The sequence below is a fragment of the Gorilla gorilla genome, chromosome 13 (genome assembly GCF_029281585.2).
Source record: "Gorilla gorilla gorilla isolate KB3781 chromosome 13, NHGRI_mGorGor1-v2.1_pri, whole genome shotgun sequence".
NCBI classification, from domain to species: domain Eukaryota; kingdom Metazoa; phylum Chordata; class Mammalia; order Primates; family Hominidae; genus Gorilla; species Gorilla gorilla.
Window position 1 is genome coordinate 65,143,131 of NC_073237.2, and position 14,058 is coordinate 65,157,188.

The 14,058-nt window shown below is 37.8% G+C and overlaps 1 protein-coding gene and 1 non-coding gene across 15 annotated transcripts in view; one reads left to right on the forward strand and one right to left on the reverse strand.

Annotated features, from left to right (window-relative positions):
* Positions 1-14,058, forward strand: part of PIP5K1B (phosphatidylinositol-4-phosphate 5-kinase type 1 beta) — a 303,947-nt gene that overhangs the window by 217,489 nt on the left and 72,400 nt on the right. For all 14 annotated transcript variants that reach the window (XM_055350749.2, XM_019034010.4, XM_019034011.4 and 11 more), the window contains one exon: positions 11,403-11,558. In XM_055350749.2, the coding sequence (XP_055206724.2) occupies positions 11,403-11,558 (156 nt within the window). The remainder of the gene's footprint in view (positions 1-11,402; positions 11,559-14,058) is intronic.
* LOC115935954 (U6 spliceosomal RNA) lies at positions 12,386-12,492 on the reverse strand. Its single transcript, XR_004071537.2, has one exon. It is a non-coding gene; the product is annotated as a U6 spliceosomal RNA (small nuclear RNA).

A 14,058-nucleotide genomic window follows, 5' to 3' on the forward strand; every position in this document is an offset into this window, starting at 1 on the left:
CATTTCTCTCCCTGCAGCAGTAATCACTTAGTAATTATGGTTAAGTAACCCAGTCAGGTGTTTATTGATGCCATAATCATGAGAGTCCTGCTTAGTGGTGAAAAAATTTAGAAGGTATCTAAATGTCCAACCATATAATATGTTGGTTAAATATATTATGATACAGTCAAATAATGGAATAGTATGCACCCAATAAAAAATGATGTGTTAGCACATTTAGTTTGCTAAATATAGATGTATTTACCTTATATGTAGTTATCAGTCTGTATACCTTAAATGCACAGCAGAATTCTAAGGGAATATACAAAACAGCAGTTATTCTCATAGGACATTCTCTAGGATGGATCATATGTTAGGCCACAAAACAAGTCTCAGTACATTTTAAATGACTGAAATCATACAAAGTATCTTTTCTGATCACAATGGAATGAATCAATAAACAGTGAAAACTGAAAACTTCACAAGTATTTGAAAATTAAACCACACACTCTTAAACTAGCAATGAGTTAAAGAAGAAATTACAAGGAAATTAGAAAAACCTCAGAGATGAATGAAAAGGAAAACAAACATACCAAAAATTTATGGGATGCTGTGAAGGCAGTGCTCAGAGGAAAATTTATAGCTGTAAACTCTTACCTTTAAAAAAAAAAAAAAAAAAAGGAGGCCGGGCGCGGTAATCCTAGCACTTTGGGAGGCTGAGGCGGGCAGATCACTTGAGGTCAGGCGTTCAGGACCAACTTGGCCAATATGGTGAAACCCCATCTCTACTAAAAATACAAAAATTAGCCAGACGTGGTGGTATGCACCTGTAATCCTAACTACTTAGGAGGCTGAGGCAGGAGAATCACTTGAACCCAGGAGGCGGAGGTTGCAATGAGCCGAGATCATGCCACTGTACTGCAGCCTGGGCAACAGAGTGAGACTGCGCCTCAAAAAAAAAAAAAGAAAAGAAAAAAGAAAAATCTCAAATCTATACCCTAACTTTAAACCTTGAATAACTAGAAACAGAAGAGCAAACTAAACCCAAAGCTAACAGTGCTTATTCCAGATCAAGGGAGTATGTGGGCTCTTATTTTCCTTTATATTGATATTTATTAAATTTTCTACAATGAATATGTCGTATCTGTGGGAAGTTTTTAAGATATATGAAAGGAGAAAATAACCCTATATATAGTTATTTTATCATTTTGCTATTCTGTGGTCCAATTTCATAAACTAAAACATGATAATTTAGCCATACACAACTGAAAAAGTAGAATGTTCATGTTTTATATTTAAATAAGACAAATTTTCCTGGTAATATTTATTGGAGATTTTTTAATTAATGAAAGTCAAACACTTGCAATGTAAACATTTTGGAAAATACAAGAAGATGAAAAAAAAATGAAAATTCTTGAAATGCCACAACCCAGAGATATCCACTGCTAATATTTTGATGTACTTTCTACCAAACTTTATTTCTATGCTCTATGTATTTATATTAAAATGATAGCATAATGGTACACAATTTTAGGTATAGTCCTCTTTTTTCACATAACATTATAACATGAATAGTTTATAATGTTATATTTTTCATATCATTGTATATTCTACAAGGCACCATTTGAAGTTGCAACACATTAAAATTGTATGAGTGTGATGTAATCTATTTTTTTTTGCCAGAATCTATTTAACCATTCTTTCAGTATTGGGCATTTACATTGTTTCTCCTTTTTGTATTTCTTACTAGTTTATGAACATAATTTCAGATAAACGTTGTGTCCAAATTTAGGATTATTTCTTTAGAATGGATTCCAAGAAAGGGCTACTAGGGTAATAAAATGCACGTAACTGCACAGATAGATTGTGCCACAGAAGGTTCCCATGAGGCCATGAGAGCCTGTATTCTACCAGCCCTTAGCCAGCATTGTGGTTTTTAAATTATGCCACTCTGATAAGTAAAAAATGTTATCTGATTGTTTTATTTTGCATTTAAGTACTGGTAAGGTTCAACCCTTATTCATGTTTATTAGCCATTTGTAGTTCCTTTGAGAATTGAGCTTTGTAACATTTGACCATTTATATTGGGTGTTTGTTATTTTTCCAAATTATTAATATCAATTCCATGTATTAAAGATATTAACCCCTTTTTAAACCTTATTTCACTCTAAGGGAAACTTTCTTCCACATTTGACTCTCTCAGTGGTATCTTAAAATTGCTGTCAAATTGACATCACCATAAATTATTTGCCCAAGGTTTCTTTGGCCTAAAATAGACTATAAGATAGTGTTTATTGAGACTGCAAGCCTACATGAATACCAGCTTGTGGTTCCAATTTTTTTTTTTTTTTTTTTTTTTTTTTTGAGACAGGGTCTCACTCTACCACCCAGGCTGGAGTGCAGTGGCGTGATTTCGGCTCACTGCAACCTCTGTCTCCTGGGTTTAAGCGATTCTTCTGCCTCAGCCTCCTGAGTAGCTGGGATTACAAGCATGCACCACCACACCCAGCTGGTTTTTGCTTTTAGTAAAGATGGGGTTTCGTCATGTTGGCCAGGCTGTCTTGAACTCTAGCCTCAAGCGACCCACCCACCTCAGCCTCCCAAAGTGCTGGGATTACAGGCTTAAGCCACCGCGCCCTGCTGTGTTTCCAATTTTTAAGAAAGATTTTTTTCACTTTTCTTAGCCCTGTGCCAAGGTTGGAAAAACATGGGTTTCACTGCAGCCGCTGGTGCGTTTTGGAGGATCTAGCCCTTTAATGTTCTAGCTTTGGTGAGCCTCCCTTAGGAGACTCCCCATCTTGGGAGGTTTTTCTTTCTTAGGGGCATATAAATTAATGGTACAATCAGTGGCATCTTCAGTTTCATAAAATATGGCATGTGTCGCAGATTTTTCCAGTTTGGATAACTTATCAGGTTTTTAATGGAACAAGTTGTTTAACTCACGGGTAATCAAATCTATTGACATTTTCTCATTTTGATTTTATTATCTATTTTTTAATAATAGCTTTATTGAGATATAATTAAGATGTGTATGCTTCACCCTTTTAAAGTGTACAGGCCTATGATTCTTGATTTATTCACAGTTATGCAATCATCACCATTTTCTAATTTTTTAAATTTATTTATTTATTTATTTTGAGATGGAGCCTCACTCTGTCGCCCAGGTTGGAGTGCAATGGTGCAATCTTGGCTTACTGCAACCTCCGCCTCCTGGGTTCAAGTGATTCTCCTTTCTTAGCCTCCCAAATAGCTGGGATTACAGGCATGAGCCACCACACCCAGCTAATTTTTGTATTTTTAGTAGAGATGGGGTATCACCATGTTGGCCAGGCTGGTCTTGAACTGCTGACCTCAGGTGATCTACCCGCCTCAGCCTCCCAAAGTGCTCAGATACAGGCATGAGCCACCATGCCCAGCGATTTTCTAATTTTAGAACATTTTCATTACCCCAAAAAGAAACCCCATACCCATTAGCAGTCATTCCCCATTCCGTCCTCTTCCCAGCCCCTGGCAACTACTGATTTACTTTCTGTCTCTATGGTTTTGCCTATTCTGGCATTTCATATAAATCATATAATGTGAACTTTTCTGTTTGGCTTTTTGCACTTAACAGAATATTTTTGAGGTTTATCTGTAGCCTCGTAGCATGTACCTGTAATTTATTCTTTTTATTGAAGAATATTCCATTATATTGATATACCATAGTTTGTTTATTCATCAGTTGATGGATATTTGGGATGTTTCCATTTTGGCCATTATGAATAATGCTGTTACGAACATTTATGGACAAGGTTTTGTATGGGCATATATTTTCATTTCTTCTGAATATGTACCTAGAAGTGGAATTGCTGGGTCAGATGGTAACTCTCTGATAACATTTTGAGGAACTGTCAAACTCCTTTCCAAAGCAGCTGTGTCATTTTACAATCCCACCAGCAACATATACAGGTTCCAGTTTCTCTACATCCTCACTGACATATGTTATTGCCTGTCTTTTTTTCTTTTGGCCATCCTGGTAGGTATGAAGTAGTATCTCACTGTAGTTTTGATTTGCATTTCTCTAATGACTAATGATATTAAACATCTTGTATGTGCTTATTGGCAATTTATATCTTCTTTGGAGAAATGCTCACTCAAACCCTTTGCCCATTTTTAGTTGAGTTGTCTTTTTATTATTGAGTTGTAAGAGTTCTTTGTATATTCTGGACACAAGTCCGTTATCAGATATATGATTTGCAAATATTTTCTTCCATTCTGTGGGTTGTCTTTTTACTTTTTTGATAGTGTCTTTTGAAGCACAAAATTTTTTAATTTTGATGTCCAATTTTTTTCCTTTTGTTGCTGGTGTCTTTGCTGTGATCTAAGAAAGCATTGCCTAACCCAAGGTCATGAAGATTTACTCTCATGTTTTCTTTGAAGAGTTTTATAGTCTTAGCTCTTACATTTAGGTTTGTGATTCATTCTGATTTAATTTTTTTGTATATGATATGAGGTAGAGTCTATCTTCATTCTTTTGCATGTGGGATAGCCGGTTGTTTCACCACCATTTGTTGAAAAGCCTATTCTTTCCCCCTATTGAATTATCTTGGCACTCTTATTGAAAATCATCATGAGAGAACATAAACCAGACAAAAAAAAAAGAAAGTCGATTGACCACAATTATAAGGATTTACTTCTTGACTCTCACATCTGTTCTATTGATCAATATGCCTACCCTCATAGCAGTACCATACTATCCTCATTACTTCTGGTTTGTATTGTTAAGTTTCATAATCAAGAAGTGTGAGTCTTTCAGCTACTCTTTTTCATACTGTTTTGGCTATTCTGGGTTCCTTGTATGTCCCTATGAATTTTATAATCAGTTTGTTAATTTCTGGGGGAAAAAGGGTAGCTGGTAGTTTGATAAAGATTGTGTTGAATTTGGGGAGTGTTGCCATCTTATATCTTACATCCCATAAATGTGGGATTCTTTTTAGTTAAGCCTTATGCTTACAAAGGACTTCACCATTGAATAATCAGATAAATGTTCACCCATATTTTTCTTTTACCTTTTATAGATTGTTGTTTATGTTTTTTTTCTTTAGTCTACGTTGTATTCATTTTGGTGTATGAAGTGAGGGAGATCTAACCTTGTTTTTTCCCAGGTAGTTAACTATTGTCCTAATACCACTTATTGAATAAGATATTTCACTTCAAAGCACAGTCAAGTACTTTATCACTTTTGTTTATTGCGTAGATAGTAGTGATAATGTTTATAGTCCTGCTACAGTGGAAAATAGTCCTGCTACAGTGGGAAAGGTGATTCCTATCTACTTTTCTTGCTTTATGTTTTCTAACATTTATCATGACCTATAATGACCTACACTTTAGGTCCTATACTATAGATTTTACTTACTTAATGCCTGTCTCCTTTATTTAAATGTAAGCTAGCTGGGCACGGTGGCTCACGCCTGTAATCCCAAGACTTTGGGAGGCCAAGGTGGGCGGATCACGAGGTCAGGAGTTCGAGACCAGCCTGACCAACGTGGTGAAACCCCGTCTCTACTAAAAATACAAAAATTAGCCGGACGTGCTGGCACATGCCTGTAATCCCAGCTACTTGGGAGGCTGAGGCAGGAGAATCACTTGAACCTGGGAGGCAGAGGTTGCAGTGAGCCGAGATTGTGCCCCACTACACTCCAGCCTGGGTGACAGAACAAGACTCTATCTAAAAAAAAAAAGTAAGCTGACTGCTGTATCCCCAGCACTTAGTGAAGCCATGTGGGTTTGGAGGGTGCACATATTGTAATTTTTATTTGTTGAATGGATGAATATACCATGTATACTGGGTCCGATCTTCTCCTTAAGGTCCAGGACAGATCCCTGTAGAGATTATCTCCACTACAGGGTAATTTTAACCATTCAGTCCCTCTTCTGGCTCCACACCTCATCCTTCCATCTGCTCATTCTCATATATCATAGAAACAAACCTCCTCAACGATCCATCTCTCTTCAGTTCCTGGTGTATCTTTTTCCTCCTTCACCGTCACCCTATTGGACATGAGAGTTGGATGTACTTGCTGTCTCACTTTTTTTATTTCTTGTCACTATTCAGTGTTCTCCAGTGGCTTTTGATCCCACCACTCTACCAAAATGTTCTTTTTGAAGTAATCAACAATCATTGCTCAAGCCATTGAACAACTTTCAGTTTTTTTTGTTTTTGTTTTTGTTTTTTTGAGATGGAGTCTCACTCTGTTGCCCAGGCTGGAGTACAGTGGCACTATCTCAGCTCACTGCAACCTCTGCCTCCCAGGTTCAAGTGATTCTCCTGCCTCAGCCTCCAGGGTAACTGGGACCACAGGCATGCGCCACCACACCCAGCTAATGTTTGTATTTTTAGTAGAGACAGGGTTTTGCCATGTTGGCCAGGCTGGTCTCGAACTCCTGACCTCAAGTGATCCACCCACCTTGGCCTCCCAAAGTGCTGGGATTACAGGTGTGAGCCACCGCACCCATCCTCTTTCAGTCTTCTTAAAACTCTCCAGCATGTGAGACCACTGATAGCAGTTCTCTGTGAAATACGCTCTTCACTTGTCTTTTGTAACTCAGGACTTCCCTGGTTGCCTTCCAGCCTCTCTTCTCCTCCTTGGTATCCTTTGGAAGCTTTTCATCCCTGCTTACTCTTATTGTGGTTGCTCCTCAGGGTCCAGGCTCTGACTCGGTCTCTTCTTAATCAGCACTCTGGGTAATTCCCTGTTCTCCTAAGGGTTCAGTTACCATCTGTGTACTTGCAACTTGCTCCCCACACTTCTAGCAATTCCCCTTGCCTGTCCACTCCCCAAACTTAAGCATCCACTAGATTCCACAAGCTCAGCATGCCCAAAATTGAATTTAGCCACTTACCACCCCAGAGTCTGCCTCTCTACCTGGGTCCACGTCTTATGGAAGGCCACCACAATCCACCCAATTACCCAGCCAGAATGCTGCCATCATCCCTTGACCCCTTCCTTCTGCTTACCACCCACGTGCAGTTACTCAGCAACACCTATCAGTCCTCACTCTGCAGTATCAGGATTGCAGCCCCTTCTCTCACAGTACCTCTCCTGATTCAGCCACTGTGTTTTTTGGTTTGCAGGTTTTATTATTATTATTATTTTTGCATGAAGTTGTGGCCCCAAACAGGTCTCTTTGCCTCCCATCATGTACCCATTCAATCCAATTTCCACACACACACACTGCAGCTAGAGGAATCAGTTTAAAATATAAATCTGCTCTTGCTGATTTCTGTTAAAACCCTTCCATGCTAATAATAATAATAATAATGCTAAAGGAAATAAATGTCCATGGATTCCCTGGTGCACAAAGTCCTTAACTTTCACTTAGCACATTTCCTGGCACACAGTAGACACTCAATGGTTATTTGATGAATAATGCAATGAATGAATGGAATTTTTATCTAACACCACCATTTCAAAGGGTAATTAAATTATTAGAAAAGTAGACACTTGAAAACACATCTTTAAGATGTTCCATCAACCATGGTTAATTTAAAGCCCTTAATGCCTAAAGGCATACTCCCCTCCCACCAAGAAAATAGTACCTGGTCTTCAAGTTTCTTTTTTGAAGTCAGTGTTTTTTAACCTTTTTAAATCCCTTCATCCCACCCACAAGTGAGTCATGCTGCCGGTATAATAATGTCTACAAAATCCTATAATATTTCCTGGAAATATTAGTCACCATTATGTTGAAACTTCACTGAAATTCTCCATACGAGTAATTTGTCTAAAGTACTAAAGCTTAGTTTCCTGAATAGAATATAAGAGTTAAATTAATTTGTTAGAGAAAATTAACTGTTCTAAAATTTCAGAACAATAACGCATTCATGAACAAACACTCGTGCACCTATTATGTATCTAGCACTACACTAAGCACTGATGATATAGAAAGCTTTTTAAATATTGATTAGTTCCTCCCTCAATAATTTAATAGTCTCTTTTGAGCCAGAGATTGAAACACGTGACAGATCTGTAATGAAACAATTGCTAATATTTCTGCATATGCTACTATGGGTACGCAGAGAGAAATAAGAGAAAAAAAGACCAATTCTTCCAAAAGAGAGCTCACAGAGAAAAAGATATTTCAACTAAATCCTGAAAATGTAACCCAGAGTTCATTAAGAAGAGAGACAGGAAGGGCATCTCAAGGAGAAAGAACAGCATGTGCAAAGGCCTAAGGGCAGAATGAACATGGTAGGTTCCAATATGGCAGAAGGGTGAGCTGAAAAGTGAACATGGAGGCAGTCGAGTGGCAGAATGCAAGGCTAGAAATGGGCACAGGATACCTACTGCCAGCCATGGTTGAGCCAAAGACAAATCCAGGCGTTTCTGCCACACAAAAGGAAGCAACCAGCCACCCAAACCAGCTCTCAATGTTACCCAGTCAAAAGAGATCCTGAGAATTAAATTTCTGCAAAATCCAAGCTCTTATCTGCTGAGTGAGATCATTCCTTTAAGGAAGAAACTCACCACTTGAGACAAAAGTGAACTCTTTGTTGTGGTGCTATGTGGTCTTGGCAGAGGTTTGTTTTCCGGTCTTCTCTGCTCCTCATTATACGTGATGCTGATAAAGAACAAAGAGTTACTTCTTTTTCCAGTCTTTTGGCCCTCACTCCATGAAATGCCATGAGTATAGCTCTCCTGAGTATCTTTTCCTCATTACACGGCTCTCACCCTGATCGCATTTCGTTGGTACTGCCGAAAACCTTTTGATCATTGCTGTTTCTTCGTTTAGGGAAATAACATTGACCTAAGAACTATGATGTAGAAAAGCAGTTCTCAAACCTTTTGGTCTCAGGGCCACATTACACCCTTAAAAATTATTGAGGACACCAAAGAGCTTTTATTTATGTGGGTGATAGCTATCTATATTTCACATATTAGAAATTAAAATTGAGAAAAATTTTAAAATATTTAATTCTTATCAGTTAACAAAAAAAATGCGTGTTAACATCAGTCAATTTTTAACATAAATAATTACAAAATATAATTATATTTTCCACAAATAATTTAGTGAGAAAAGTGGAATTGTTTTACCTTTTTTTTTGAAATCCTTAACGTCTGGCTTAATAGAAGATAAGTTGGAGTCTCACATCTGCTTCTGAATTCAATATGTGGTGACATCACAGGTCATGTAACATCTAGAAAACTCTACACATATGAGAGAATGAAAGTGAAAAAGGCGAATAATGTCTTATGATGATGATGAAAATAATTTTAACATCACAGATCTTCTGAAAGGGTCTCAGAGACCCCTTAGTTTCCACTCCACATCTGAGATCCTCTGATTTAGAAGTTTTAAAATACAGCTGGGCACAGTGGCTCATGCCTGTAAATCCTAGCACTTTGGGAGGCCAAGGCAGGCAGATCACCTGAGGTCGGGAGTTTGAAACCAGCCTGACCAACATGGAGAAACCCCGTCTCTACTGAAAATACAAAATTAGCCAGGCATGGTGGCGCATGCCTGTAATCCCAGCTACTCAGGAAGCTGAGGCAGGAGAACTGCTTGAACCCGGGAGGCGGAGGTTGCAGTGAGCCGAGATTGCGCCATTCTCTCCAGCCTGGGCAACAAGAGCAAAACTCCGTCTCAAAAAAAAAAAAAGAAGAAGAAGAAGAAGCAGTTTTAAAATACTATATTGAAAGACAGGAGTTTATTGAAGGTCTATAAAAGTTAGCAGATAGAGATGATAGGTTGATAGGTGTAGCAAACCACCATGGCACATGTATACCTATGTAACAAACCTGCATGTTCAGCACATGTATCCCAGAACTTAAAGAAAAATAAAATAAAATAAATAAAAGTTAGCAGATAGAATGTTAAGGCAGAGGCCAGTGTGACAATAATGGCTTCTTCCTTGTAAAACAAGTGTAACCACTGTTTGAGAGAGTGGAGAATTAAGGTAAACATAACTTATTTTTTAAACATTCAAAAATTTCTTCCCCTCAAAGAAAAACAAATTCAAGGTTTATCTTTTTCTCCCCTCAGTTTAACCAGAAAACAGAATGCTAAAGAGCTAGAAAATGAACCGCCTAGAAAGCAACTTAAGAAAAGAAAGACACCTGAAATTCATGCTTGCTAGTTCTGTGACCCTGAGCAAGCCACAATCTTTCTATTCTCAGTTTCTGGACCTAAAAAAGGGCCTTCCTCTTCCTCATACATGTGGATGGTTTGAGATATGCATTGTGAATGTTGGATTCCAGACTCTAAAGCCCTCCACAAATGTTATTTATTAGGATGATGATATTATTATGATTCTAAGACTGCTCGAGGGACAAATAAACCTTCCCTTCTCTTTAAGTGGAGAGATTGTCCTCCATTCTTCTCTCATTTGTGTGCCCCAAAGTCCTTCTCCAATTAAGTTCTTGCAAGCAGCCTCTGGGAAGGCCCCAGATGAGCTGTGTAATCTAAGCTCTGAGATTCCCAAGGCTAAACACAATTACTCTAATACACTTACTATCAGGCTACCCCTTTATGCAAACTTCTAAAGGAAGAGAGACACTGCCAAAAACATATTCAGGGGAAAACATAAAGAGGCCTCAACTTCCCTCTCCCCCTCCCTCCGAGGAAATTCTCTAGCAATATTAAGCCAAGAAGAATTATTGCAGCAAATAGTGAATGTAAATAAGGATGGCCTTGCTGCCGCTTAAGCAGCTTCCATGGACGTGTCCTGCATGAAGTCCCAGGCTTCAGCAAGCATGATTGATGGTGAAGTACATTTTCATTAGTTCAGGTTCCCAACACACTTCTGAAGTTGTAGACTGCTGTTTAGACAAAGATTGGAAGTGAATTATACGTCTGACATAAAACCATGACCTAGAAAAGAGCTAAAGGGTAGGAAATGTCAGTGGAAAGTCACAGAAAGAAAAAAGCAACCAGAAGTAACTTGGCTAAATTGGGCAACATGAGTATAAGATTAAACATTGGCATGTTTAGAAATTCCCAGTCCCAAGTTAATAAAACCAGGGTCGTGAGAATTCTCTATACTTTACCATCTGTGCTTATCAACTCACATCAACTCACCCATCCTCCTCCCAGCACTAGAAAAACATTGTTTGGAGAGGGGGGAATGATTCTTTAGCAATAAAACATTTGAATTTTACCTCAAGTAAGACTTTATTGCAAAATCTGGAGAGAAATTTTAACTTTTAATTTGCTCTAGGAAATTCTGATTTAAGTGAAGTCATTTTGGACAAATAATATAGCCAATTCATCGTATTCATCAGATGAAACAAGTTCATCTCCCTTTCCATATATATAAAATAAGCCTCTTGTCTTCTATTCAAATAATAACTAAAATGTTAATAAATAATAAAATATTCACTTTTAAATAAAATAGTAATGTGATTTTACAGTAAATATCTGTATTTGTCCTTTTCCTTTCTGTCTAGCTTTGAAGGCTTCACCGTCTAAGAAACGGTGCAATTCAATCGCTGCCCTAAAGGCGACTTCACAGGAAATTGTGTCCTCAATTAGCCAGGAGTGGAAGGATGAGAAGCGAGATTTGCTGACTGAAGGACAAAGTTTTAGCAGCCTTGATGAAGAAGGTAAAGATATGTAACTTTTTTAAAAAGACAAACGTTCTTGTGATTTATTTATACAAGTAAATTTGCAGAAGAAAAATTTAAAAATACCTGCTCTAAGAAATAAAATATATTAATTAAGTTTTTAAAGGATAGCTACAGTGGCTGGGCGCAGTGGCTCATGCCTGTAATCCTAACACTTTGGGAGGCCAAGGTGGGTGGATCACTTGAGGTCAGGAGTTCGAAACCAGCCTGGCCAACATGGCGAAACCCTGTCTCTACTGAAAATACAAAAAATTAGCCAGGCGTGGTAGCGGGCGCCTGTAATCCCAGCTACTTGGGAAGCTGAGGCATGAGAATCACTTGAACCCAGGAGGCAGAGGCTGCAGTGAGCTGAGATTGCACCATTGCATTCCAGCCTGGGCAACAGAGCAAGACTCTGTCCCAAATAAATAAATAAATAAATAGGATAGCTACAGTAAGATGCAGTTCATGCACATTTTAACTACCACATAAAAAATACAATTTATGGTTTACAATAAAAATTAGACAATACTAATTCAAAAAGAAAAATGTCTGCTTCCACTACCTGATGGTAACAAATACTAACATTGTGTTGCTTTTACTTCTAGACCTTATTCTGTGCATGTACACATACACATATGCATGAGTACACATACACACACATACACTCAATGTAACAATAAGTTGTCTCTTCATTTAGGTCTTCTTTAATGATTTATTTTTTGGTACCTACTGGTAATACTCAGGAGGTACTACACGTTCTTTACTTTGAAAGCTTCATAACCATGAGCAGATACCAAGAGAAGGAAAGAAAAGAGGCAGAAAGGAAAAATATGGAACGTTTCACAAATTTGCATGTCATCCTTGCACGGGGGCCATACTAATCTTCTCTGTATCATTCCAATTTTAGTATATGTGCTGCCAAAGTGAGCGCTTTAATGAATTTAAATAAAGTTTTGTAATATTTTTCTTGTGTGGCTTGTACATATACCTTTTGTTAGATTTATTTCTTGGATAAATGCAGAGATATTGATATAGATTTTTTTCTGGATTTTTAAAAATAGTATCTTTTTTAAGAATTGAGTTTTCTGGCCATTTGTTGCTATTACATAGACTTCACATCCTTTTTGTCTTTTTTTCTTTCTTACTTGCTGGTTAGGACTTCTTGTACAATGATGAATAGAAGTGGTGATTGTAGACAGCCTTGCTTTGTCCTGATTTTAAAGGGAGTACTTCTAATGTTTCACTGTTGAAAAAGAAGTTTGCTGTATTTGATACCCATAATCAAGTCAAGGAAGTTCCTTTTTTTATTCCTACTTTGCTAAGAGTTTTTTTTTTTAATTAATCAGGAAGGAGTACTGAATTTTATCAAATACTTTATCTGCCAAGTTAATCATTTGTTTTTTCCCTTCTAATCAAATATGAGAGAATGACATTTTAGATTTTTCTATTAGTATATTCTTTGGAGAATCTTAGCATTTCCTGAAAATGTCTTCTACTTTCTACAGAAGTTAAGACCTCTTCTAGGGGTTTTCTTTTCCTCAGAGTCTTTAGGATGTGGTGTTATTTCTATTCCTTCTTCAGCAGCACTTATCCATATGTGCTGTTTGGTTTCTTTCTTTCTCATCTTCCCATAAACCAACTTTTACCTGGAGTTAACGATTTCAGCAAGAGAGTTACAGAGGTGCCTTTGATCCTCTCCGAATTGATGTCTCCAATTCCTAGCAGACATTCATCCCTTTCTCCCAAGCTCCCCTGCACTGGCATCTCCCACACTATACTACCTGATTTTCTGATAGCACATGCAAAACTGCAGGTGCCTGTAGTCTGGGAAATAGGATAAACTTATTTTAAAATTCTGTTAGTTTATTGATTTGCATATGTTGAACCAGCCTTGCCTCCCAGGGATGAAGCCGACTTGATCATGGTGGATAAGCTTTTTGATGTGCTGCTAGATTCGGTTTGCCAGAATTTCATTGAGGATTTTGGCATCAATGTTCATCAGAGATATTGGCCTGAAATTTTCTTTTTTTGCTGTGTCTCTGCCAGATTTTGGTATCAGGGTGATGCTGGCCTCATAAAATGAGTTAGGGAGGATTCCCCCTTTTTCTATTGTTTGGAATAGTTTCAGAAGAAATGGTATCAGCTCTTCTTTGTACCTCTGGTAGAATTCAGCTGTGAATCTGTCTGGTCCTGGACTTTTTCTGGTTGGTAGCCTATTAATTACTGCCTCAATTTCAGAACTTGTTGTTGGTTTATTCAGGGATTCGACTTCTTCCTGGTTTAGACTTGGGAGGGTCCAAAGAATTTATCCCTTCCTTCTAGATTTTCTAGTGTATTTGCATAGAAATGTTCATAGTATTCTCTGATGGTAGTTTGTATTTCTGTGGGATCAGTGGTGATATCCCCTATATCATTTTTTATTGCATCCATTTGATTCTTCTCTCTTTTCTTCTTTATTAGTCTGGCTAGAGGTCTATCTATTTTGTTGATCTTTTCA